Source organism: Acipenser ruthenus, chromosome 44, assembly GCF_902713425.1.
Source record: "Acipenser ruthenus chromosome 44, fAciRut3.2 maternal haplotype, whole genome shotgun sequence".
Taxonomy (NCBI): domain Eukaryota; kingdom Metazoa; phylum Chordata; class Actinopteri; order Acipenseriformes; family Acipenseridae; genus Acipenser; species Acipenser ruthenus.
In genome coordinates this window covers 905,001-932,964 of record NC_081232.1, presented here as the reverse complement: position 1 = coordinate 932,964, position 27,964 = coordinate 905,001, and the positions used below count along the sequence as shown (strand labels likewise).

The window sequence follows — 27,964 nt, the reverse complement described above, 5'->3', positions numbered from 1 at the left end:
CTGGATATAGGGAAACAGGTGTTTGTGAAATAGACAAGTAATGAAGACGTTGTGATAGGTAATATGTTTCTGTCAAGAAGTTCCATTGAGAAATATGGAAGCCTAACAAAAAATGTGAAACTGGCTGGTTAGTGGTGTCTGTGGTTGGGAGTTCTTATTTTTTTTTTAGCTGACTACCTTGGTGTGCCTCTGTAACAGGGCTGAGGCTGTGCAGAAGACTGCAATGCAAAAGACCCGGGCTTGTCTGTCATTGTGGTTATAGAGCTTTTAACCTCATCTCACTGACAGGAGACAGAATCTATAATAGCAGTTATCGCACAGCACTGCCCGCTACACATCAAAACAGAAACATGTGGTGCTGAATTAATTCTTCATTCCTCTCCCCAAATAATGGTGAATGAACTGTCACTGAAGTCTCTATATTTTCTATTTGCCAAGCTTTATGCTCTGTGTTTATATTAAAAGCTATTTATTTTTTTGTAAATAAGTAACGTTACTTTTCTCTTTGCGTAATATGAGATACCTACAGCTGAAGTTTTGTATTATTATTGTGATTATTATAAATGTTTCATGAAATCTGTACTAAACCAATATGATGTTATGTTATAAAAATATGTACTTGAATGCAATAAATTATACAAACCCTTACGCTCAGCCTTTTGAAGGATTGCTGTTGAGGTAAATGTTATAATGAGAGCTGTATTTTTTTCATGTTAACTGCTTATTTCACTGTATAAAAATATGTATTTCAAGCTGTTTCTCAATTAAACATACTATTTATTAAAGCAGAAAAAATTGCGTTGGCATGTTCAAAATTCACCTGGCAGTAGATTTTAAACCGTTTTGTGCACCTCATTGCATAAATAAGAAAGTGATTCTGTATTTGTGGGACACACCTGTCCCTTGTACCATAAAGGGTTAAAAACATGTCTACAAAAAGAAAACCAAAACTGAGATATCCGTGTTTTACACATAAATATTTAATATCAAATCTTTGAATTAAACAGAAGACACCTGCTACCAATCTTTGTGTTGCTGCTAAATGGCACCATAACTTTGGACTATAGGAAGCATATTCCTCTGGCTGTCGGCCATCTTGTAGGGTATGGAAAACTACAAACTACAAATTCCTGTAACACAGAAGTGACTTTATGCAAATCGGGCATTATGATGCCTCGGATGATAATATGCTAACTTGGCAGGCTTTGTTGGGAAAGGCTTGCACAGATTCATCATATTCTGCAGCTACTTTATCACAAACAGACTGCTAAAGGGACCTGAAATATAGAATTTAGATGTTCGGTTCTAGTTTTGTTAGATTAACAGATGTTTTGTGTCCTTCAAAAGGTAGGCTTTGAAAATGTGGCCCAATAAGATGTAATGTGATGTTTTTTGTTGGACAGTTTCTAAAGTTGTCCTGACAAAAATGCTTGATATATTACATTGGAAGTACTTAACACATACATGGTTTGATACGATTATGTTTACTTGATTTCCAGTTTCATAAGCTATTATTAATACAAATACTGAACACAAAAGAAATTCCGCAGGTATCTACTTAAAATTTATGCATATTGTCCCCCAGATTTGGAATGACTCGACGCAAAAAGATGAGAACTGCTGGGTTACAGAACAGGGTTCAAATTACAAAAAAGTTTGAAGTTCCCAAAACCACACACTGCAAATGTTTTCTGACACTTTTTTGGAACAGAAGTATTCATTCGAGAACATCAAAGTGGGCAGTTCCATAAAGTTGTCCAGATGTTTCATAGAAAATGGATCTAGTAAAATAATGATAATAATAATAATAAAAATCTCATCCAACGTGCCCCAATTTAGACCCAATTTCCACATGTCTTCAGTAGCCTTGTCTTTTGGCTTTTTTTAAGGTCTCAGCAAGCTTATTAATTATCTTTCATATACTGCAGTTAAAACAATTTAAAAAACAGTCCAAAATTCCTGAGTTTCAAGGTTGGCATCTTCTGCAAATTGCTTCACTGAATCGATTGCTCTTGGGAGTTGAATGGGTTTCCATGCCCTTGACAGAAACCCCATTGGATTCTCAATAAGGAGACGGCTGGGAGTTGTGTGATTCTCCAGTGCCTTGAGGGTTTATAGTAAAACAAGAAGAGGAGCATCATTGGCAGTAGAAGGTGAGGACACTCTGTTGGTTCCCTCTGATCAGAACTGTTGGGCACCTCAGGTTGTGAGACAATGCGTCTAGCCAGGCCATGTACAGCGCACTTGGGCAGAAGTCTTTGTTTGCCACAGGCAAGCTCCTGCAAGACAAAAATACCCAATAATGTAATCCCCAAATCAACCTCTCATTCTGTTATTATTTTATTTCTTAGCAGACACCCTTATCCAGGGCAACTTACAATTGTTACAAGATATCACCTTATTTTTACATACAATTACCCATTTATACAGTTGTTTTTTTTACTGGAGCAATCTAGGTAAAGTACCTTGCTCAAGGGTACAGCAGCAGTGTCCCCCACCTGGGATTGAACCCATGACCCTCCGGTCAAGAGTCCAGAGCCCTAACCACTACTCCACACTGCTGGCCTAGCACAGCATTCTCAGGAGACCTCTACTGTCACACTATGTGTTATGTCTGAATTTTATTGACCAGATTCTTACCACTTTAAGCGTCTTGCACTTGTTTTGACTCTATAGTGTTAAACTGCCATGAGGTATTTGTAAAGTAGATATACAATTCTTGGTAACACTTTCCATTTAGTAGTATCTTAATAAATACATGTGTGCTAACACATAATTACAGTGTTATTATGCATAGTTACAAAGTAACTACCATGTAAATACACAGTAATTAGAGACACTTCATGGAAAGTGTCACCCAGTTCTTAAATACAGGCTACAGTGTGTTGTACACTTACAGTACGACGTAAAACTTAGGATCTATAAAGATCTGAAAATGCATAGTTCCAGACATTGGCCAAATGATATTCATTGGATTGGATTTAACTTCCAAGGCTGGTCCATCTTTGCACACACACCTATGATACACAACAAGGAGAACATCCTGGCTGGTTTTAGAAAGATCCGTTACTTACACAAGGATCAAAGCTGCTTCAGGGGAGTTTTCTTGGATAATCTCATTCAGCCGAATCTTTCTTTCAGACTGCAGGAATTAAAACAGACATGAGTGAGAAAATCAAAAGGGCAAGGCACCACAAAGTAATACAAATGTTTGTATCTGAATTTCTCTTTTTGACTTACTGACTGTATCATTGGTGTATGAGTTAGCCAATAGAAATGTAGGTTGAGAGCGTGTCACAATAGGGATTGGCTGCTGATGTTAATATAAATAAAGGTACCCACACTTAAAGGTCAGATAGGTTTAGCTTGTGTTCAGGTTATACCATTCTCTCTTGAAAGGAAAAAAATAAAAGTGACTCCTGGACTCCTACTGTTCTCATCCAGTATTGTATCTATCTAAAACAACTGCAAGATGGAGAAATATCTTATAGAAAAATGTTGGTGCATATTTAAAGTATTTAACTTTTAAGGAACTTGCTCTTGTGCATTCCACACATGTTTGGCAAAGCACACTAATGACGCAAATCAAAGCTTGCCATAACACTTGGCACCATGAACACTTGCAATTCACAGAGCAGAAAGTTATTAAAAGGCAAGAACCATTTACTCCAGGATAGGACATTTTCTGGTTTGACAGACCCAAATTAGGGCTAATCTTGGACTACTGATGTTAGAAAAAATAGTCCACCCCTAATCTGGATTTGTGAAACCGCCAATAAGGTTTCTATACAAAGTCCACTTATAATAAGAGACCTTCTGTTTCAATTGTTCCATCTCTCTGTCTGAGATCATCCAGGGGCAGTCCTTTCTCAGCTCGCGGACTGTAGCCTCGTCCCGTAAACCATCATTGAGCCTGTAGGGGGCGGTGGAGTCCTCAAACCTCTTCATACTGGAGAAAAGAAATAGCCAATGTTGACAATGATTAGATACTACGATTGCCATAAAGTTGAGGGTGAATTTAGTTTAAGTGATACTTCAGGTTTTCTCTTTATGATTCTGGGAAACACTTTCCATGAAGTGTCTCTAATTACTATGTATTTACATAGTGGTTACTTAGTAAATACATGTGTGCTTATACAACATTATTGATATAATCCGAATCTTAAACTCTAAACCTCTCCCTAACCTTTTTCTAATACAATTGTGTATTTGTATATATCGTGCAGCAAGATTTACACATTATGTGCATTGTAATTATGCATAATAACATTGTAATGATGTGTAAGCGCGCATGTATTTACTAAGTAACTACTATGTAAATAAACAGTAATTAGATACACTTAATGTAAAGTGTTACTTGATTTTGTATGGCTCTTTAAGAAGTTTGTGTTCATCGTCATACCCAAAAAGGTTGCACAGCTCTGAGCTAATCCATTCTTCAACTTCCAGTTCCCAACTTTTGCCGAACTTACTTCTCAGACAGTGGGGCTTGCTCGCTGTCTATAATCACGACGACATCATGGAAGTCCAAACGGAATTGACTCAGCAGGGAAAGCATTCTGTCAGAAGAAGGATACTTCAGGTTAAGCACAAGGACAAGGGTCTATAGATGAAACACTTTTTTTATATATATATTTAACATACTGAATACTGATGTAGTTTTAAAAACGGTGCTTATATTAAAAACAAATGAATGTAAAGCAGGAAAAATGTGCCCTGATGAAGGCAATGCTAAGCCAAGTTTTTTTAAATGTTTTTTTTAAACTAATAAAGTATTTTTTTTAATATATGTGAGTTCAGGGCTTTCCTTTAATGAATTGAAATACATAGGATGCACATGAATGAAAGTGACAATAGACAAGTTCATTTCTGCACATATAACTTACGGTAGGTTAAAAGTGGATACTTTTAGTAAATAATTCAATTTTGACCCACACTTGTAGGTAAATTACCTAGGAACCCTTAACTTTTCAGCTTTTCATATTGCAATTATCCAGTTACCAAATGATGTAGAATCTTAAATGAGTCCCCAACGTCAGCATTATGTCCCACCTTCACACTTAAACACAGGTTAAACTCACTCCTTCCTCTCCTCCTCTACAGTGTCCTGGTGTCCGATGATGAAGACCCTCACTCTGCACTGTCTCCACCGCTTCTTTCTGGTCAGCAGGTATGGGATTAGGAGTGTCAGGCCTGGGAAAGAGACAAGACACAAAATCATGTTCCGAACCCATTACTAAGCAGATTAAAGATACAGTCGTGTGCACATGTGTTAGTGCACCCTGTTGCTTCTGTGGTTTTGAATTGTTGTGCATATGAAATCAAACCACTGGAACTGAAAACCTTGGAAAATTGTCATTTAAATTTTACTGATGGGCCACACATGCAGTTAAGTTAAAATAGATAGAAATAAGACACAAGGAACACATTGCCAAAAATGGTAAAACGCATGAGACCTGAAAATGGATCAGTGTAGTTTTCAAGCAAATTTCAAAGAAGTTACCTCCATCATCAGAAATCCAGTAGAGATCAATGGTCTTCTTTCCCTGTTTCGCCTGAAAAATGCTACTGACTTGTTCATCCACTACAATTCAAGACAAGAGAAAGGTTATGAGCAATTACTAAATATGCATGCAGTCCACACAGTGGTGATCATGCATGTCTGCATCACTGGCTTAAACACTCATTGATGTAATACAGTAAATGGGGGCTGGCAATTCTAATCAAGAATCTTTATTTTTCCGTTAGTCCCTGGCCTACAATATGTCCCACTGACACATCTGTTCAGTGACTTGTCATAACATGTGCACAGATCTAGAATGTGTGAAATAAAATCTTTATAAAATACACGATCTTAAAGCAAAGACCAAAACACTTATCATAACAGCTTTAACTAGAGGTTTCAGTCAGGAAACTTATGCGATAGATTATTTATTAAAACAGACTGTGGGGAGGCTGAGTGTAGGGTAGCCATGGGCGGGCAGGCGGGCGGGGGCAGGATAGCTGCCCTCCCACATTAGACGAAGCCAAAAAGCAGGGGGAGGCTGGGGAGGAGGAAGCGAACTCTGGCACACAGTGGAAAGGTAATGTATTAAGGGAAGATATAAATCCTTTCCTTGCCGATTATTGGACTCACTGTTTATCAAGGGACAAATAAGAGACTAGCGATTCGACTGGCAATTTGTTCTGGTATTGGAAGCACCTAAAATATGCTTGATGCTTACGTGAATTGATCTAAGGTTAAAAATGATTTCCCTGCCAGAACAGTCTCCCTCAGTTGTACAGTACAGTATAAAAACCCATGACTTCATGTGTGATTTTTTTCTACTTTGGATCGCTATCTGCTGGTACACTTGACCAGCCCAGTAGTTATTGCTTCACAGCACATTCTGACAGAAGAAACAATTGTATGCAACTGGGTGTCAAGTCTTTCAGAATCTGATTGTTGTCTTTGGAAGCTCACCAATGGTTTCAGTGGAGTCATTTTCTGCCTTTTCCTCAGTTTCTGTGCCTTCGTGGTCTTCAAAAGCAGGGTTAGCTATAATGGAAAAAAGTACAGTAATTAAATAGTGAAAATAGTGATTTCGGGTTTAAGCCCAACTGAAACTGGAACCTCTCTTTGAAAGACATTTAACATATTTATAGAGATCTCAGAACACTTTGCTTGACTCTAGATCAGAGTTAGCTGTGAGCTCTCACAGTGTAAAATGAACTGCCATCTCAACCAGTTGAATTAACCGTACGGTTGAAAGAAAACATTCCTACCATTCAACTAAACAACAAGCTCTGTATTCGAGAGGTAAGCATGTGTATTATTTTGATGTCAGTACCCTAAACTCACTCATCAGCCACTAGGAGGTGATTCATTACATGTAGTTCAACAGTCGCTTGAGTCACATGCATTGCTTCTATATCAAAGTATTACGCATGCACAAAACTGAAACTAAGTTACCATGAGCCTTCATCTTTGTAGAAACATCCAACCCCTCAGTCAATCTCAGCAGACACACTCCATAGTTAATGTCAAAGGCATCACTGTAAATAAAAAAATCAATAAATAAAGTTGAGAAACTGTATAGGTTTGTAGATTTGAAATAAATCTGTGAAACAAACAGATCATTGCACTCGAGAAGGGCAACTAGGCTGATCCCAGGACTTAATGACATGAGCTAGGAGGACAGGTTAAAATAATTCAATCTCTTCAGCCTAGAAGAAAGAAACGGAAGAGGGGACTTGATGGAAGTCTTTAAAATCATAAATGGTCTGGATAAAGTTAACCCAAGACATGACTTCAAATTTAGCACAGAGAGAACAAGAGGACATACAATGAAACCAAGTAAAAGTAAGTTTAGAACAGAAGGTAGGAAGCACTTTTTTACAAAGATAGTTAGAAATGATTGGAATAGCCTACCAGGTGAAGTAGCAGGATATAAAACATTGGGAACATTTTTAAAAAGATGAGATTCTGTGCTTTTAAATGAGTCCCCCCCCCACCCCAGTAGGGGCGAATGGTGTGCTAACAAGGGATGAGCCTTGACGGGCCGAATGGCCTTTTCTCATTCCCAAACTTTTCTTCTGTTCTTATGATAGCTTGTCCATCTAGCTCATTCTATTCCCTCTCTGCCCTGAGTTGCTGAGATGAAAAGTGGTTTCCAGGTTACTCACTGTATAGTTCCAATATAGTCATCCACGTTTCGTGGCAAGTCTTCCTGCCAATTACCCTTGAATCCCATGAAGAGAGTGTTGGGTTTCAGCTTTCCCAGGCCAGTAGCCTGCAACAACAAGACATACGAGTAACACATGAATTTTCCAGCAGATTAGGACTGCCTCTAGATACAAGATGCCAGTTTGAGGAGATGATCCATTTGCACCCACCTGCATGAGGCTCCTGGCTCCATCTCTCAGGTTGTCCCCAGACAGCGAGGTGTAGAAGGAACGGATCTTGCGCTTGTTCAACCACTTGACCTCTGCACTGGTCCTCTCTTCCTGCTGGACATTCTTACCCTCACCCTGGAAAAGAGGAAACAAAGCTCATCTTCATATGTCCAATTCAAGAAAGCAAGACAAACACGGTGCCTATTATAGTTTGCAGTTTATACACTAGTAAGTGTACAGTGATAGTATAGGACAGCTGATGCCAGACTATTAGGTATGGTATTTATTTAATTTAACATGTAAAGCATGGAGCAGGGATTGAAATGAACTCTATAGTATATAGTGTGGAGTAGTGGTCAGGGCTCTGGACTCTTGATCGGAGGGTCATGGGTTCAATCCCCGGTGGGGGACACTGTTGCTGTACCCTAAAGCAAGGTATTTTACCTAGATTGCTCCAGTAAAAGCCCAACTGTATAAATGAGTAATTGTATGTTAAAATAATGTGATATCTTGTAACAATTGTAAGTCGCCCTGGATAAGGGCGTCTGATAAGAAATAAATAATAGTAATATAAAATGTACAAAAAAAAAAAACACTGTCTCGTTCCATGAATTGAATGACAATGTAAAAAGTGTACTGTAATGATACATTTTAAAATGTAATGTCTATGAGGAAGAAAATGACCTTTTGTAAAAAAAAAATGTATACTTTAAATGGCAAAATGCTAAAATAAAAAAAATAAAAACTTGCACTCTTATGAACAACTGCATCGTTGTTCATGAGATTCGCCCACTGGTATTGTTCAAACCTGAACCCCCGATCCACAACAGATGAAAATTTGAAGCATATATGGGAGCTGCTGTAAATCAAGGGCAGTATATTTTACACAAAAATGCTATCCTTCTTCCTAAATGATGAGATCTATTACCTTTACAAATGCACCCCTGAGCTGGGCTATGCCAGCAATGACGGAACTAATTAGATCATTATACTGCACATAATGGTGTACCAATTACTCACCATGATTATGTTCCCACAGATCATGAGCCCGATATTCTTGGTAAAGGTACCCACAAAATCAACCAAAGCAGGACGGAAATTTGGAGGACCGGTCAATATTAAACACTGTGGCCTGCAACGACAATCAAGGGTGTTATTTACCTACAGGAGACAGTTTGTTACACAGGAAGACAAACTATTGATCCAGGAATAGTTATTGTCTGCGTTGTAAAACACAGACATTGTTTTCTCTCAGTTTCTTTATTATTATTATTATTATTCCAGTTTCCAACAAAATTCTGCACGCAGGGATTCGTTGACCTTTGACCTTCCCAGAGCTAGATATGGACATTTTTCTGTTTCAATAATGACAGCTAAAAACTGGACAGCTCCTACTCCTACAGTTTTCATCCGATCAACTCGATTTCTTCGCTCAGCTCTTCCAATATGTTTGAATTTAGTTGCTTCTAATTTTTGTGGTGATCGGATTTGAAATGTGGGCGCAGTGCCCAGAAAAATGCCACATTCCAACTTTCTCTGTCTGCCCTCTGGTGGCCAAATCTTATAACTGCAGATTTGACAGTATATTGCCCCTTAAACACTGCAGATAGATAGTCATGTTAACTATAGAACCTGTACAGAAAACCAAGTATGCATATCCAAAAATGACCTTGACCTGTCGTGTTTTACAACGCAGACGAAGTTTCTCCAGAAACTTCCATTCTAGTTATTATTATTATTATTATTATTATTATTATTATTATTATTATTATTATTATTATTATTTATTTATTTATTTATTTATTTATTTATTAGCAGACACCCTTATCCAGGGCGACTTACAGTCGTAAACAAAAATACATTTCAAGAATCACAGTACAAGTAATAATACAATTGAGAGCATTGATAAATACAATCACTTCGGTTCTAGCAAGTACAAGTATGACAAAATACGATTCAATATCGGAGCAGATAACAGTGTCAGTGATAGTTACATCAGGATATAATTGAATACAAAATACTACAGATTAAATAACACTTGTGACAGATTACAGTACTCTAAAGTACAGGATTAAATGCTAGTTATGGAACGTCTAGTATAGTATTCAGACAATGGAATTAGGTTTGGTTTAAAAGGCTTTATTAATAAAAAAAAAAAAATAATAATTAGTACAAGTTAGCTAACCTTGAAGGAAAATTGACTTCTCCTCTAGATCTTCACTTCCCTAAAAAATGCTTGAGGATTGTGTTACGTTCTGACTTGAATCTGCAGTTCCTTTATTATTGTACTGCTAGAGTTTATAAAATAAAACTGGTTTCAAATGTGTCTTGTGTTATTATCCAATAGTGGTTTTAGGAGAAAACATCGGAGGCATTTCAGATTGCAAATAAGATTCTCCAGCATTTACCCAAGGAAGATAAAGAGAATCATGCATCACCAAAACAGAAACGCACACACATAAAAAAAAGGTAGAAAAGTACCTGAAGTTTTTAACATGATCCTCGACCCCAGTGAGAGAGACAGAGTAGGAAAGAGCCAGGTTGTAGGTACCAGCCTGCATGGAGGACCCCCAGTTGATGTCTAAACAGAAACAGACAGACAGTTGTATTGAATGACTGGAATTGGGATTCTACTTATGATAACTTTCTTAGTCGCCCCTCTCTCAAAACACTAAGTGGCAAAAGGCTGTGTTTTACTCTTGGTCACTTTTACAGGGTTCTGTATCCATTATGTTCTATGTCAGTCTGTGCTAGGGTGAGAGGTCTCCAGAGAGCTACTCTGGGCACAAACTGAATAAACTAAACATGATCACATTGCTACAGACGTAATCCATTTATCACAGGAGTACAGAAAGACTTAGTTGAAACATTTGCCAATAAAGTTGGGCTCCGTTTCAGATCAACTCCATCTGCAGAATACCGTCTCTGAATCTGACAATCTTATTAACCATAACAAAAGGGTTTTAAAGAGCATCTTAACTGCTTTTAAAACACACAACTGTAGGTTTACAAATAGGAGCCAATGCAACTGTAAAGGAGGAACAATGTATCAAACTCTAGGCTCCTGATCATTTAAATATACTGAATTGAAGGTAGTTATGAACCCTAGAACTGGATGCAGGGCTAGTGAGAGTATCAAGCCCTGCATCCAGGTTAATAAGCACTTATCTCCCTTTGAGAAATTGATTTCCCCAGCCACCCCAATAATGGGATTTAATAGAAAAAAAGCATACCTGGTTTCTTGTAGGTGACATATCCCAGAAGGAAGACCACAATGCCTAGAGCAATGAGCGCTGCCCACCAGTTCAACAGAAACATGATCACAAGGGAGATGATTGCTCCAAACAGAGCCGTCCAGCGACTGTAGTACCGGAATGAGGGCCTCCAGCCTGCAGGGGGAGCCGTTTGAAACATTGATTATGGAGCAAGTGAGGAAGTGACTTCACATGAGGAAGTAGCTTCAATTTACAGCATCTACAGTATCTAATATTTAATACTTATGCATAATTCAAAGTGGGAAATGAAATTTAAAAACTTGAATTTCTTAGTTTCCCTGCAATGTTGCATCTTAAAGAGGACAAAGGTTTATAAGATAAGAATTGTGGGTAGCACTTTGCATTAAATGTCTCTAATTACTGTGTGCACTTAGATCCTTACACATCATTACAATGCTATTATGCATAGTTACAATGTACTTAACGTGTATGTCGTTTTGCACGACATATGGAAATACACAATTGTATCAGAAAAGGGCTTGAGTTAGGGTTAAGGCCTATTCAGACCAGACACGATGCGATTTGTCCTGCGATAAAATGGTACTTTCGCTGTGACACTACCTTTCACACCTGTGGAGACTGGGGCATGCCATGTGCAAAGCGACTCTCTTCTGATTGCTCATTGGTCAGTTCCCTAGCTCATTAAGTACAGTGTAACTATACATAATAACATAGTAATGATGTGTAAGTGCACATGTGTTTACTAAGTAACTACTCTGTAAATACACAGTCATTAGAGACACTGCATGGAAAGTGTAACCCAAAATTGCTAATTTACAAATATCTCCTCATGGTAGATCCATTAAGAGTGAAACAACTGGCAGGGAACTCACTTAGGAAAACATCCACACTCATAGACCCTTGTGCTTTGTAAGAATGAAGCTCATTGGAAATCCACTTCAAAAGAGGGTTATAAATGTGGCACCAAAAACAGAACCCGCACTCACCTGGAGAATTAGTGATGGAGGCGTGAAAGCAACTGAAGTTGATGAGCGCGTAGGAACACAGGAAAAAATTGGAGATGATCGGAGCAATCACATTCAACTCAGCTGTTGGGAGAAGAGAGCAGGAGGTGTATTAATTCCCTGGTACACACAGCAGAGTCTTCTGTTTAATTACATTTTGTAAACACCATTATTACATCCATTAACACCAGGCAAGTGGGATTTTCTTGCAGTGATCTCCACTGGAGCTGTGCAGAATTCAGAGTTGCTGGTCCTGCCTGCTTTTGATGTAACTCCTGCCCATCTCCCTAATTGTTACAAAGGGAGAGCCAGACTTTGCTCCCCAGCTGCGGATACAAGCAGTAAATGTTCTATGAGGACACCAATATTTCTAGTACTCACCAATCAGAATAAAGGCCACAGCGATGAAGAAAGTGAGCACATAGCCCCACATGGGTTCGTTATTTTTGCCATATCCCTTTCCAAATACACCAATCAGTGGGTACAGATTGTCTCTGCAAAGGCACTAAGAAACAAATATATATTTTAAAAGGTTCACACAACAACGTTTATGTACAAAAGAGCCAACTTCCCAAGGTTTCACTATGTTTAACATACCTTTGTCAAGAGCAAGTGTGCTTAAAAACCAACAGTGGAGGTACTTATAGGCTTTTGGTGCCATGGTTACACTCACTTTAAAACGTTTGTCTTGTATAACAGAGGTGTTTGAGACAGTACACAGCTAGAGGTTGCTACAGAAGAGATGTCTTGACCAGGTTAGAACTTCCTTACCTGAAAAACCTTGGGAGCCGAGACGAGGCAGGCCAGCGCAGAGGACAGGGTGGCAGAGAAGATCCCAGCAGTGACTAGAGGCCCGAACCCAGATACCATGCTCAGAGTCTGGAGAGAAGCATGAGAAGAAAGTTTATACACCTGGTCTACCCTTAGAAAAGTTTACCATAGTAAAAGCATAGTAAGGCATAATAAAGCACAGTGAAAGCAGGATAAAGTGTAGATGTATGGTAAAGCATATTAACAAACATGGTAAACCAGGGTAAATTATGGTTGATACATGGTATTACCATAGAAAATGCAGGACAAAAGTGCAAAAATACCATGGTAAACTAATACAAGGACAATTCCATCTGCAGTATTCAACAACTACATCAATTCACATTTCTATAGCGCCTTACATTATTATTATTTATTTCTTAGCAGACGCCCTTATCCAGGGCTACTCACATTATTTTTACATACAATTACATTATTTTTTACACATAATTACCCATTTATACAGTTGGGTTTTTACTGGAGCAATCTAGGTAAAATGCCTTGCTCAAGGGTACAGCAGCAGTGTCCCCCACCTGGGATTGAACCCACGACCCTCCGGTCAAGAGTCCAGAGCCCTAACCACTACTCCACTACTTCATCACAAATGGATACAAGGATCCATTCTGTGCCGCTGTGTTTGAGAGCCACGGATTTAGCCTATGGTACCTGGTAATTGTTCAGTAGTCCTTGACTACAGTCCCCTGCTCTATAGCACTCGGTGAAGTTCCAGCCGTAGCTGCAGGCTTGCCCCTCACAGTCCGCAGTCTCATTGGAGAGGAGAGTATCGTTGAGGCTGGCAGAAGCATCACGCACCATACAGGAACCTGTGGGAAGGCAAGAGGATACTCAGAAAGTTTTATAACACATGCCAGTGACTGGCAGTGCACCAGATTTGTAGATACACGAAAGGCTCATGGTTGGTTTCACAGACCAGGATTACTGCTGATTTTGGATTGAGGTCAAGTGGTCTAAAATGAATGTGTATGGGGGGGTCTGTGAAACCAGTCGTTATAGTTTAGGAATGCTTTAGCCTCACCAATGGTCGCCGAGATAGCCAGGTAAGATACGGTAGTCCAGAAGATTGCCATCAGAGTGCCTCGTGGAATGGCCACCGCAGGATCCTAGGTGGCGAGGAGAAGTCAAGTGTTAGGAAGGCAGTGGCTTACAAGTGAAAAATGAATTCCTGCGTTTTCAATTTCTGGAAGTTTCATGTACATTGATCAGTTTGTTTTGAAGATCGGTGGGGGGGGGGGCAGTTCACAGTCTTCACACTCATGCTGTAGAAATTAATCTAGACTTTTGACTACCCACCCAATCTCATTCAACAACAACTATTCACATTTCTACAGCGTCTTTTATTACAAGGATCCCAAAGCATTTCAAGCACACACATAAAAAACGAACAATTAAACCAGTAAATGAGAATACATCATTTGATAAAAACAGAAATGAAAAAAGAGATACAAATGTGGTTTTCATTGTTAAAAAAATAGTTTGTAGAAATAGAACAATTTAAAAAATCTAAAACTAAAAATGAACACAATTGGAATTTTAAAAAATGACAAAAGAAAAGGCACTTTTGATTGTAAAATAGGAAAACTAAGCTATTTTGTACAAATACATACTCAATCTTGATTAAAAAACAGCAAGCAATAAAACCCTGTTGTCTAGTGAATGCATGTTAATCTGTACAGCTGACCATATCCCACGATATAAAACCATTAGCCCGCCCAAGATTGATAGATTGTGTTAAGTGGTCTTTGTTGAGTTTCATCACAACTGGACACAATTCCAGGCTTGTAAAAAAGCCTGTATTGCTTGGGAGAGGAATCTGCATCCCAGGTCTTACCTTTAAATCTCCTGAGATGTTGGCTCCTGCTAGAATTCCAGTGGCCGATGGGAAAAAGATGGAGAACATTCCAAAAAAGCTGCCGTCCTCCCCTCTCCATCCTGGGACCATGTTACTTAGGAAAAGGTCAGCTGTGAGACATTGGGAGAGAAGAAAGTTCAAATCTCACAGAAGAGCACAGAAAATGTTACCAATGACTTCAAAAGGAACCTTCATTACAATATCAAGCCTAACAGAGTGAGACCCCCTTAAACTAAGTTTATCAGCAACACCATGGCTCGAGTTAGAAAAGACCAGGAAGAAATTAGACCACATTGATAAATATCCACAGTAAGTACATGGACAAATTGATGGCTGACATACATACAGTTGGGCGCCACTATATATCCCTAAATGTATATGCTTTTATAGGATACTAAGCTTGAGCACAAATACAATACAATACAAATGAATTTGTATACAGTGCCCTTCATGCCACCCCGAAGCACTGTACAGAATTAAGAGAGCCCATATGTACAATATACTCCAGCTATAACCAATTCTATAAAAGCGCATTTAAAAAAGTATGTTTTCAATTTAGACTTTCAAAGAATCCAGTGTTTCAACCTGCCTAACGTCAACCGAAATAGAGTTCCACAAACGAGGAGCACCACAGCAAAAAGCCGTCTCCAGCTGATTTAAGACTTTGAATAACTCAAAGTTCTGCATCTTCTGTTCTCAATGAATGAATATCAATATACAGAGTTAGTAGTTCTTGGAGATAAAATGGCCCTAATCCATGACGGACCTTATAAGTTATTACAGCAACTTCAAAATCAATTCGGTAGCTCACTCGTAACCAATGCAAGGACCTGAGCACTGAAGTAATATGTTGAGAATAATAAATGTGAGAGCCTAGCAGCTGCGTTCTGAGCAAGCTGAAGCCTTCTGAGTTTAGTGGCATGTATACCAAAGAAGCAGCAACAATAAGGGGCAGAAACTGCTGACCTTTGTAGTTGAAGAATCCCTTTGATTGTTTTTCCTCATTCGCTGGTATAACAGTCCCCACAAAGTAGTTCACAAAAGATATGAGGATAACTACGAAAAACAGGATCTGAGCCTAAAGAAAAAGGGAAGAGAAAAAATGGTTTTGAACAGAGATGTAATAATACACTAATGTCAGGGTACATATTATACATTTATCATGATATACAAATGATATGCATCATGACAGATTGGAAGGTCATTTGAATGAACTCCTTTGTTAAAATGAATAAAATGAAAGGGAGATTAGATTTATATACTTAAATTTAAGAACCACTTGGTGAACTAGAATGAGATATCTTGTGCTCTTTGTCTTGCATCACAATACAAACAATACATAGCTCTGTTATGATTGGATGTGTCATATAAAGAAAGTATAACAATTCACTGATACACCCTAAAGCTGAGGGAACATGAAGCCATTTTGAGGCTTGGAACTTGGTTTCAGGAGGCTAGGTTTCAGGCCACTGCACAGCACACCAGGGGAGACTTGGGGTTTGATACAGCAACCTCAAACTAGGTCTTCCAGTCTCCTTGAACCAGGTTTCAAGCCGCTGCTCCTGAAAAAGTGGCTTCGTGTTCCCTCAGCTTTGGGTTTGAATTCTTATCATCAGTCTAGCAATGTAATCCACCTGCTTAGTTATATGCATCAGGGTTGAAGTTGGTCAATAATGGTTGGACAAATCTCTTGCTAGCATTTCCCTACCTTCAATTCTAAAATGATCAGACATCTCAAATGAAGCTCCAGCAGAAACACTGAAAAAGATCCACTTGACACTATAACACACATAGTATTCTGGTTACCTTATTGAATTTGAGAAATCTGAACATACCTTCGATTCCCATTCCATGCCGGCCATACAGACTCCCAGCAGAACTACCACAGTGATCACACCGATAATCCGGATATCATTAATTGGGTCCACTATGGGCCCGCCAGAATACTCCTGAAGAGAGAAACAAAAGCATGGGTAAATATGTTTGTCTTTACCTGGTTCCAGAAGACCAGGAGACCTGGTTTGAGGCAACTTCTCTGTATCAAACCCCAGGTCTCCCCTGGTGTGCCGAGCAGTGGCCCGAAACACAGTCTCCTGAAACCAAGTTCCAAGCCACAAAGTGGCTTCGTGTTCCCTCAGCTTAAGAAGCAGAGGGATACTTACAATGATCAGGTCCCGCACAGTCTCAGAGAAGCCCACGGTGTGCATTGCCACAGCCACCGCGTTCGCAAAAGCAAAAATCAGTCCGATCGAGCCCCCCAACTCTGGACCCAGACTGCGGGAGATCAGAAAGTATGTGCCACCTAGGAAAGGAGGACAAAAAATAAAGTTGCAGGAATGCCAGCGTACCAAATACTGAGGGATCACTAAGTTGGTTTCAGGAGACTAGGTTTCGGGCCACTGCACGGCACACCAGGGGAGACTTGGGGTTTGATACAGAAAAGCTGCCTCAAACTAGGTCTTACTTTTTAAGCCACTATTCCTAAGAAACAGCTTTGTGTTCCCTCAGCTTTAATGTTACCTGTTTCGCACCTCCAGACACTAGGAGTTTTACATGTGCAGTTTGTTAAGAAACATGCTTTCCATTGTAGAGGTATGTTTGCCCCCTAGATAGTACTAGATCTGTAATAGGCTGGTTCTTGACTCCAACAGCCTCACTTAACTGTTCATAGTTCAGAGTCAGTAGTGTCTAGAGTTCCAATTGAGTTGATTATCCAAGGGTAGACTAGATGTGCAGGAGCATGTAGTGTTTGCCTCCCATTCCTCCTTTCAACAGTTTCAGGGGGAGTTACAACAGGTCTGGAATACCATGGCTAAGTCAATGGAAGTGGCTCAGAATTGCTTGTTGAACTGACTTGATGGCTAGTAGCTTGTTCCACCACTCTTTGTAATTCTATAACCAAGTTTTAGTTTTTGAACAGGTGTTGTACCCTGCTAGATAACTCACCCGCCTTCACCTTCCCATTGGTGGAGATAGCTGAGATGGAGAGTCCAGTGATTGCTGTCACAAGAGAAGACAACAGGATGATCACCCAGGTAAGGCCTGCCATGAAAAGGATAAAGGAAAGAAACGTTGGGTATGGGAAGAGGCCATTCAGCCTGGTAGCCTGGCCTGAACATCAGTTCTATGAGCTACATTTTGTTAACATTTTCTCCTGTCAAGCAAAAGCCAGGTTGGTTAGCCAAGTGCAATGCTACAGAAAATCCCAGGCAAGCATCAAAAGACATTACGAAGAACATGTTTTCAACTATCAATAGGCATTTATATTTTCCTGAAATTTCTATTTTTTTTTTTTTTTTAAAAGCCGGCCAAAAAAGAAATCTTGCTGACGCTCATCTTTAAAAAGAGCAATAAAACAACAGAAGGAATTACTATGTGCCAGTTGCAATCAGAGGCGAAATCATTGATTTTTAAAACATAGAGCACCATTTCTTTAATCCAGAATCTGCACATATACAAAGTAATCAATGTTTCGGTATATATTGCTGTGTTCTGATAATCTAAAATACTTGCTAAATAAGGTCCGATCTGAGTCTATTCACAATTAAATAACCAGTACATGTATATAAACTATAACTATGACACTAGCTTCAGTTACTGCCCAGTTTTACACTGAGTCATTTCTTATGATACAGGACCTGACAGTGGTATATGTACTCATATTAAACGCGGACTTATTCACCTATTCCAGCCTGTGCAGTGATCCAGGGCAGTCTCAAGTACAGAATAACCCCCCAGATGTTCAGCATGCAGCGAATCTAAAATAAATATTAAAATATTATTATATACTTCTTAGCAGACACCCTTTTCCAGGGCGACTTATAATTGTTACAAGATATCACATTTTTCTTACATACAATTACATTATTTTTTTTACATACAATTACCCATTTATGCAGTTGGGTTTTTACTGGAGCAATCTAGGTAAAGTACCTTGCTCAAGGGTACAGCAGCAGTGTCCCCCACCTGGGATTGAACCCATGACCCTCTGGTCAAGAGTCTAGAGCTCTAACCACTACTCCACAAACAAAATTACATTTAATAACCCCCCCCCCCCCCCCCCCCCCAAAACATAATGACACATACAGTAAAGGGATACGATTCATCAACAAACGTTTTTCTTTCTGTTAAAATGATTAATTAACATGCAAATGTATTTATCATTTGCAGCATTAGCACTAGGGGGTGTGCATCTGTAATTTATTTCCCCTTGTAAAAAGAAATCACTCAGTTACACCAACAAATAGACAAAACATGATACAGATACGAAATTAAAAACAGCATTAGAAAATTATTGATGAGATAACAGTAAATTATCAGTCGGATAGAGTTGGTAACGTTTGACCTTGCGCCTCTTATGATTGTGTATTTACATAGCAGTTACTTAGTAAATAAATGTTTTCTTACACATCATTACAATGTACTTAATGTGTAACCCTTTCTGAATGACATAACCCTAACACTAACCCTAACCCTAACGCTAACCCTAACCCTAACGCTAACCCTAACGCTAACCCTAGCTCTTTTCTGATATGACTGTAATTGTAAATTGTTTAGTTATAGTAAGTGTTGTTTCCTCACAATGCTTTTTTTTCATACTGAATACAGCCTTTTTTATTATAAGATACTTAAATCCTCTATACTTTTTTGGGGTATCTCCTGTGAATACGATGTCTAGTTTGTCAGTTTGTCAGCATTCATTACAGGACCTATGCTGATGTTATTGCTGATCTGAACACAGAGGATTGCCTGTGCTTGATGGGCTGCAACACCTGCAGCCCAGAGAGCTTAGTCTGAAAAGAAGTGACATTAAAACACTGCTGTACTCTTTATATATCAGTATTAATTAAAAGTGTGGAGAGCAAAGGAACTTTAAAGAACAGGAGCTTTAGTTGATAATACTACCAAAATATATGACAGTCACTTCTTACCATTACTCCCTTGACCCAGCCGAATCGGACCGGCTGTGATTTGGGCTTATTGCCCACGTTGGCCTCTTCATCGGAGGGTTTGTCTGGGGTCCCCTGTGAGGGACTGCCTTCTAAGCCCCCTGGAGGAACCCCCTCACTCTCCTGGAGAATAAATAAATAAAACACCCATTTACTAAATCATTCAATCGCACAATACTTTAAAATCTGGTTCCAAGAGACCGGGAGACCTAGTTTGAGGTTGCTGCATCCAACCCCAAGTCTCCCCTGGTGTGCCGTGCAGTGGCCTTGAAACCTAGTCTACTGAAACCAAGTTCCAAGCCACAGAGTGGCGTTGTGTTCCCTCATTTAACAGGACGGAGGCTGGGTGCCATCCTGTAAGGGCAGGGTTAAGGTTCTTAAACACACTGCCCGTTAGCACCTTTACAACTAGTGTTTGTATCTCAGTTCAGGTATAGTATCAACATTCATTTCTAAAATGGCAAAACATTGAGAAATTGTGAAATATAAGAACAAAAGAAAGTTTACAAACAAGAGGAGGCCCTATTCAGCCCATCTTGCTCGTTTGGTTGTTAGTAGCTTATTGATCCCAGAATCTCATCAAGCAGCTTCTTGAAGGATCCCAGGGTGTCAGCTTCAACAACATTACTGGGGAGTTGGTGCCAGACACTCACAATTCTCACAATTATTATTTACAAATCAACACAGAATGATCAAAAAATCAAGACTCGAGGTTACAAGTTCACAAAATATGAAGTCAATTTCACAGCAACCACCCCCCAATACTCACGTCAATGGCGTAGCGCAGCACATTCAACGAAGGTCGACTCTTCTTAAGCCTCCCTGGCGCTGCAGTATTGGCGTAAAACGCGTAATGGGGCACCTGGTCGAGCGTGCTATAGATGGAGGGGCGTCTGTGATCCTGCCGCGCATTCTGGGTCAGAACCGGCTGCGGCTGTGGCGACTCCTCGCCCTGCACGTCGTCGGTCCCGAGTGGTACCATGACTAACCCGCCGCTTTCGGGTTCAGTAAATGACTGGTTCGGTCCGTGGCCATTGCTGCTATGCTGGTATACACAACCGAGGTGCGGGTCCTCGTTATAAGGCGAGGCCGACTGCTTGTAAACCGTGAAGCGGCCGATTTGTAAAGCAGCGCCGTCGTCCTTATTCAGATCTGAAACGGAGACAACCATCCCAGCGGTAGACGGGGACACTCGGCACTGCAAACGGGAAGCAATGACTTCTATAGAAACACCGCAAACACACTCTCGAACTCCCTGAAAGCGGCTCTTTACCTGTTGAAAATAGTAGCAGCGTAAAATTGAGCATGGTGAAATGATATCACGTTATCAATCGCATTATAATCTGACTTTTTCATCTCTGCTGTGTTGTATATTACCTACTATTAAAAGACTGCAGCCGTTACTTCTACTACAGAACACTTCAATAATAAAGCTATATATATATATATATATATATATATATATATATATATATATATATATATATATATATATATCGGTTGTAATAGTATTATTAATACAGAATTAATATACATGTACATTCCGGTAATTTTACGCGTTATTATTCCATGGTATATTGTGCTTTTAAATATGCTTTACCATACCTCTCTAGGCTTCACGGTGCTTCTACGCATGCGTTCACAATACTTTATTACACTTTGCTTTGGTTTTACTACAGGAAAACATTTATAAGGTTTAAAACATTGAATCAAATGGCTAAATAAAACACACTACAACATCAAGTATATTTATACAATCTTTTAAAAAACAATCAATTAATAAATAAATCATTCTTACCTCCAACAAATTCTAAGGTAAAGTTGTTCCTCGATATTGCTAAAACGTGGTGACTATTTTTCAGGACGACTTAAGTATCTGATCTGTCTGTAACTCGTGTATGTGTGTGTGTACTCTCAGTCTGGTCATATTTATACTGAGGACTGACCCAGTTTGTAAATCCAGACGTGTTTAACAGGTTGTGAAAGAAACCAAACACATTTCCCCCTACTTATCTCCATCACATTGTGTTTACCGCAACAATCTCCATTGCTATCACATTGCTCGACATTGTATGCTAAATCGTCTTGAATGTGTTTAGTTAGCTCGTGGAATAGAGTTCGTGAACTCTTCTGATCAAGGCCCTATACTGAGCCGCGAAAGATGCTAGGACCAGACGCCCAAAAATCAAACACATTTTCCAGTCAATGAAAAGTGTTTTGAAATGCTCCATTTAGATTTGCACTGAAAACGTACAAACAAAACAAAAAAACATAAGCACATATGTAATTTAATGAACAGAAACGATGCTGTGTATAACTCAGCATTGTGAGTATCGAACAAATCCTTAATGGCTCTAAATCCGCAGCCTATATAGGAATATGGCATGGCTTTGAAATCTTGTCTGTTTAAATGTAAATGTGACAGTGAAGTCCCGTCCCAAGCCTTGTGATCTTTCTTTTCGAAGTTTTTAATTTCTTTAATGCGCACAAGTCCCGTAGGTAAAGTACAGAAAACTCTTCAAATATCTTGTTATTTATACCATAGATATTACAGTACCTCTGCAATCCAGCCCACTGTGTAATCTGTTTCAGTTTTCCGGATATTACCGATTAGAAGGCTTTGCTGTACTATAATCGTTGTAATTATAAATGTCTTTTTTTACATTTGTTGCCTATCTTGCTGTACATTTTGCGGATATCTTCCATTCTGGTATTATACTGCTATCAAGATACGACGTGGCTTGCTGGTGTGTCAATATTTGGGATGTAATTGTATGCAAATTTCAATTGAAGCCATGTGTATTAGCAGTAATTATATACAAAGTGATGTTTGCCTCGGCGTGATACCCCATTCTAGTGAATGGGGAGGATGGGTAACGTTGTTTGAATGTTGTAACACTGTTTTGGGGTGTTCTGGGGGGTCCAGGGGTGGCAGGATGAGACCAGCGAGTTAAGCTGAGAGATCAGGAAGCGCGCCATAGCTGTTTATATTATTATTATTATTATTATTATTATTATTATTATTATTATTATTATTATTATTTATTTATTTCTTAGCAGACGCCCTTATCCAGGGCGACTTACAATGGTTACAAGATATCACATTATTTTTACATACCGTTACATTATTATTATTATTATTATTATTATTATTATTATTATTATTATTATTATTATTATTATTATTATTATTTATTTTTACACATTATTTTTTACATACAATTGCCCATTTATACAGTTGGGTTTTTACTGGAGCAATCTAGGTAAAGTACCTTGCTCAAGGGTACAGCAGCAGCGTCCCCCACCTGGGATTGAACCCACGACCCTGCGGTCAAGAGTCCAGAGCCCTATCCACTTCTAATTTTTACACAGTATGTAGTAAATGACCTTGTTCAGTATATCTAGATAATCAACGCGGTCTGTTTTATGCGCACAAGAAACTCAGAAATGCATTGCAAATAGCCCAAGAAAGAACACTACGGTGTCAAATTTATAATCATTTTGGAACACAGCATTTCAATATTATTATTTTTTTATACTCAATCTAGATATATCTGCCAACGTATTGCTTTTTTATGTTAATGTATAATTGTATTGCTTTTGTTTAATCTTTATAAAACTGAAATCGCAAACGCTTGCTTAAGGGTTGCGTTTGAAATGTGGAAATGTGTGTTGAAATGATTATCTCGTGAAAACAGCGTCCGTCTTCCTGTTGAATGGGTCTGGGACTGGTTTCGGTGAGAAATGTGGATTCGTTAATAAACGGTGTTCTTAGTTTGAAGATATAATTCATTCATATAGACAGACAGAGAGAGAGAGAGAGAGAGAGAGAGAGAGAGAGAGAGAGAGAGAGAGAGAGAGAGAGAGAGAGAGAGAGAGAGAGAGAGAGAGAGAGAGAGAGAGAGAGAGACGTCCCTTGTAGGGCCCATTTGGGTTATTGAAAAAGGAGGTTATGGCTAAATCAGAAACAGTCATCTCATGCCAAAGTGTTCTGCAGATTCTGTGTTGCAACTAACCCGCTGAGGGGCACTACCTCTGAGTTTCATGGTCTTATTATGTTGCTATCTTCAAAGTGGCCTTAATAACGCCTTTAAAACAACAACCACAAACAAACACACAACTGCGATGAAGATAACACTAGCCTCGTAGATTTCGTTTCACGGTATCTATTGTCGTTAGGCTATGGGTTCAATAATTAAATCACCGGTTTAGTATTTATGTGTATTTCAGTGTTTATTTTGTGCCTCTAATGCATGTTATCAATCGTTTAAAATAAACCAATATATGTCTATAACATCTCTTGCATAAACTTGTGTTTAATTCACAAACAATGTGGTAGGCCTACTAAAGAAAAGGTCTACTAAAAAAAAAAACGCGTATAGTTACAAAGAGTTCTGGTAGTTTGTAAAACTAACTGTATCCAATACAACCGCATGTTAAAATGAACTGGTTTAACTCAAGTAATTTTTTTGGGTTAGGCCAAGAAACAGGCCTATATCATTTTTAGGCTTCAGTTTCTTATTTTATATTATTATTTATTTCTTAGCAGACGCCCTTATCCAGGGCGACTTACAATCGCAAGCAAATACAAATACATTCAAGTGTTACAATATAAGTCATACAATAAGAACAAGAAATACAATAATTCTCAAGTGTGACAAACCACAATTCAATAATACAGCAGATAATAGTGAAAGTTACATCAGGATATGATTAAGTAGTGATAGTTACATCAGGATATGATTAAGTACAAAATACTACAGATTAAACACTTGGCAGATTACAATATTCTGAGGTACAGGATTAAATGCAGTAAAATAGGGGGCAGATAAGAGCAAAATAAAGCATATTTAAATGAAGGGTGATAGTGTCCCAGGATACAACAGAGGAGTTCTACAGGTGCTGTTTGAAGAGGTGAGTCTTAAGGAGGCGCCGGAATGTGGTCAGGGACTGGGCAGTCCTGACATCTGTAGGAAGGTCGTTCCACCACTGCGGAGCAAGGGTGGAGAAGGAGCGGGCTCGGGAGGCAGGGGAGCGTAGCGGAGGTAGAGCCAGTCTTCTAGTGCAGGCGGAGCGGAGAGGTCGAGTGGGGGTGTAGGGAGAGATGAGGGTCTGGAGGTAGCTGGGTGCAGTCTGATCAAGGCATCTGTAGGCTAGTACAAGAGTCTTGAACTGGATGCGAGCGGTGATCGGGAGCCAGTGGAGCGAGCGGAGTAGTGGAGTAGCGTGGGCGAAGCGAGGTAGAGAGAACACCAGGCGAGCAGCAGAGTTCTGGATGAGCTGGAGCGGACGGGTGGTGGACGCAGGGAGGCCAGCCAGGAGGGAGTTGCAGTAGTCTAGGCGGGAGAGTACCAGGGCCTGGACCAGGAGCTGGGTAGCATAGTTGGTGAGGAAGGGTCGGATTCTTCGGATGTTGCTCAGGAAGAATCTGCAAGTGCGTGCCAGAGTGGAGATGTGCTGGGAATAAGAGAGGCAGGGGTCCAGGGTGACTCCAAGGTTCTTAGCTGAGGAAGAGGGAGAGAGTGTGGTAGATTCCAGAGGAACAGAGATAGAGAGATCAGAGGAGGGGGAGGAGGAGGGAAAGAAAAGGAGGTCAGATTTAGAGAGGTTGAGTTTGAGGTGATGCGAGTGCATCCAGGAGGAAATAGCAGACAGACAGGTAGAGATACGGGAGGAGATGGTGGAGTCAGAGGTGGGGAAGGAGAGGAAAATCTGAGCATCATCAGCATAGAAATGGTATGAGAAACCATAGGATGCGATGAGGGGGCCCAGGGAGCGGGTGTAGAGAGAGAACAGGAGAGGACCCAAGACTGACCCTTGGGGGACTCCAGTCAAGAGAGGGTGAGGTGTGGAGGTTGCTCCACGCCAGGTTACCTGGTAAGTGCGGTTGGAGAGGTAGGAGGAGAACCAGGCCAGAGCAGTGCCAGAGATCCCCAGGTCAGCAAGAGATGATAGTAGAATAGAGTGATCAACAGTGTCAAAGGCAGCAGAGAGGTCGAGGAGAATTAGGACAGAGGAGAGAGAGGCAGCTCGGGCACACTTAAGTGAGTTGGTGACAGACAGAAGGGCGGTTTCAGTGGAGTGAGCAGAGCGGAAGCCAGATTGGAGAGGGTCAAGCAGAGAGTGGTTGGACAGGAAAGCAGAGAGCTGGCGGTGTACAGTCCGCTCGAGGGTTTTGGAGAGGAAGGGTAGGAGGGAGACAGGACGGTAGCTCTGGAGGGAGGTGGGGTCGAGGGTAGGTTTTTTGAGGAGGGGAGTGATAGAGGCTTTTTTGAAGGCAGAGGGGAAGATGCCAGAAAGTAGAGAGGTGTTGAGGAGGGAGGAGATGAAGGGGAGTAGAGCAGGAGCAGCAGCTTGAAAGAGGTGAGTGGGGAGGGGGTCCAAGGCACACGTGGTGGGTTTGTGACCCTGGAGCAGGGAGGAGAGGTCAGTCTGAGAGGGGCAAGAAGGTGGAGAGGGAGGGCGAGTTAGTAGGGGATGTAGTGGGTGTAGGGGTTGGAGCAGGAGGGGGTGCGGGGGAGGGAGAGGTGTTAAAGAGTTTGCGGATATCTGAGATTTTAGAAGAGAAGAAGGAGGCAAAGTCGTCAGGGGAGATAGAGGAGGGAGGAGGAGGGGGAGGAGGGTTTAGGAGGGAGGAGAAGGTAGAGAATAGTTTACGTGGGTTGTTAGTGGAGGCTTGGATTACAGATTGGAAATAAGCACATTTAGCAGAGGAGAGAGTAGAGGAGAAGGAGGAGAGAAGAGTGCGGTAAAGGTCTAGGGCAGCAGGGAGTTTGGTTCTCTTCCATTTCTTTTCAGCAGATCGCAGTGTGATTCTTGCCGAGCGGAGCACAGAGGAGAGCCAGGGATGGGGAGGGGAGGGGCGAGCAGGTCGGGAGGTGAGGGGACAGAGGGAGTCGAGGGAGGAGGTGAGTGAGGAGAAGAGGGTGGAGGTAGCAGAGTCTACGGAGAGTTGTGAAAAGGAGTCGATAGGAGGGAGGTGAGAGAGAGCAGTGGAGGCAAGGACAGAGGGGGAGAGAGAGCGGAGGTTACGGCGAGAGGTGACAGTGGGGGTAGCAGGGAGAGGGGGGAGAGACAGAGAAAAAGAGATGAAATAGTGATCAGAGAGGTCCAGGGGGGTGACAGAGAGGTTGGAGGGGCAGCAGGCCCTGGAGAAGGTGAGGTCCAGTTGACGGCCAGCTTTGTGGGTAGGAGGGGACGGAGAGAGACAGAAGTCGAAGGAGTGAAGGAGAGGGAGGAATCCAGCAGAGTGGCTGGGGTTGGAGAGATGGATGTTGAAGTCACCCAACAGGACAGTCGGGGTAGACAGAGAGGGGAGGGAGGAGAGTAGATAGTCGAGTTCATCCAGAAAGTGAGTGAGAGGCCCAGGGGGGCGGTACAAAACAATGAGCAGGAGTTGACAGGGAGAGGTTAGTTGGACTGCATGAAATTCAAAGGTAGTGACAGAGAGGGAGGTGAGATCAGAGGGGACAGAAAAGAGTAAGGAGGGAGAGAGGAGAAGACCCGTCCCACCTCCCCGTCCGGTGAGACGCGGGGTATGGGACAGGACGTAGAGAGAGGACAGGGCAGCAGGAGTAACAGTGTTATCAGGGGACAGCCAGGTTTCAGTGAGAGCAAGGAAATCGAGCGAGAGGTGGGAGGCAAAGGCAGAGATGAAATCAGCTTTGTTAGCAGAAGAGTGACAGTTCCAGAGTGCACCAGAGAGTGTGCGGGAGGGGGGGAGAGGCAGAGAAATTAGGTTAGAGGGGTTGGAGGAGCAACAGCGGAGGGAGGGCAGAGGACGAGGACGGGAGGACAGAACAGGGATGTGAGAGACAGTCGTAGCAGGACAAGCAAGACAAAAGGCACAGTAGGAGCAGTGGGGTGGAGGATACAGACCTGACTAGTAGATGGCTTCTTCCAGAGCGCTGGTAGGTTCGGATCTAGTCGAACAGCGTCTCAGCGCAGGCCTCCCCTCGCTGGACTCCCACAGCTAGACTCCCGGCTCTTTTGTTGAGGCTCTTGTGTTGGCTGGCGCTTCGTGCTGGCGCTAAAATAAGCTGCTTGAGATTGAGACTCTGGGGGGCTATATTTATAAACATAGTTAACAGTTATATTTAAACGTAACTTTTGAGGTTAATACAATTAGAATACGTTATCATAACAATATAGTTAAAGCGAGATTTTTAATAACAGGTCGATGTTGCCAGTTATAAATGTTCCTAAAATTACAAACTAGTC

At 40.8% G+C, this 27,964-nt stretch overlaps 1 protein-coding gene across 1 annotated transcript; it reads right to left on the bottom strand.

Moving 5' to 3' along the window:
• Positions 1 to 750: 750 nt before the first annotated feature.
• Positions 751 to 19,744, bottom strand: LOC117398854 (solute carrier family 12 member 3-like). Its single transcript, XM_034914465.2, has 25 exons — positions 19,727 to 19,744; positions 18,478 to 18,553; positions 17,742 to 17,837; positions 16,958 to 17,097; positions 16,631 to 16,741; positions 15,762 to 15,873; positions 14,775 to 14,905; positions 13,962 to 14,046; positions 13,592 to 13,749; positions 12,887 to 12,994; positions 12,497 to 12,620; positions 12,098 to 12,199; positions 11,109 to 11,264; positions 10,357 to 10,456; positions 8,896 to 9,007; positions 7,876 to 8,010; positions 7,666 to 7,772; positions 6,953 to 7,035; positions 6,464 to 6,538; positions 5,504 to 5,584; positions 5,082 to 5,193; positions 4,473 to 4,559; positions 3,814 to 3,949; positions 3,075 to 3,142; positions 751 to 2,279 (listed from the first exon to the last, which is right to left on the bottom strand). The coding sequence occupies exons 1-25, from the start codon at positions 19,727 to 19,729 to the stop codon at positions 2,138 to 2,140; spliced, it is 2,640 nt and encodes an 879-aa protein (XP_034770356.1). The 5' UTR covers positions 19,730 to 19,744; the 3' UTR covers positions 751 to 2,137.
• Positions 19,745 to 27,964: the final 8,220 nt, after the last annotated feature.

What these genes read in the sequence shown, in the direction of transcription:
- LOC117398854 (XM_034914465.2), bottom strand. An exon ending in CAATGGGAAGGTGAAGGCGG is followed by an intron (nt 17,098 to 17,741) that starts GTGAGTTATCTA and finishes CTCCTTTCCTAG; the next exon opens with GTGGCACATACTTTCTGATC. An exon ending in GACTACTGAACAATTACCAG is followed by an intron (nt 12,995 to 13,591) that starts GTACCATAGGCT and finishes GCTTCTCTCCAG; the next exon opens with ACTCTGAGCATGGTATCTGG.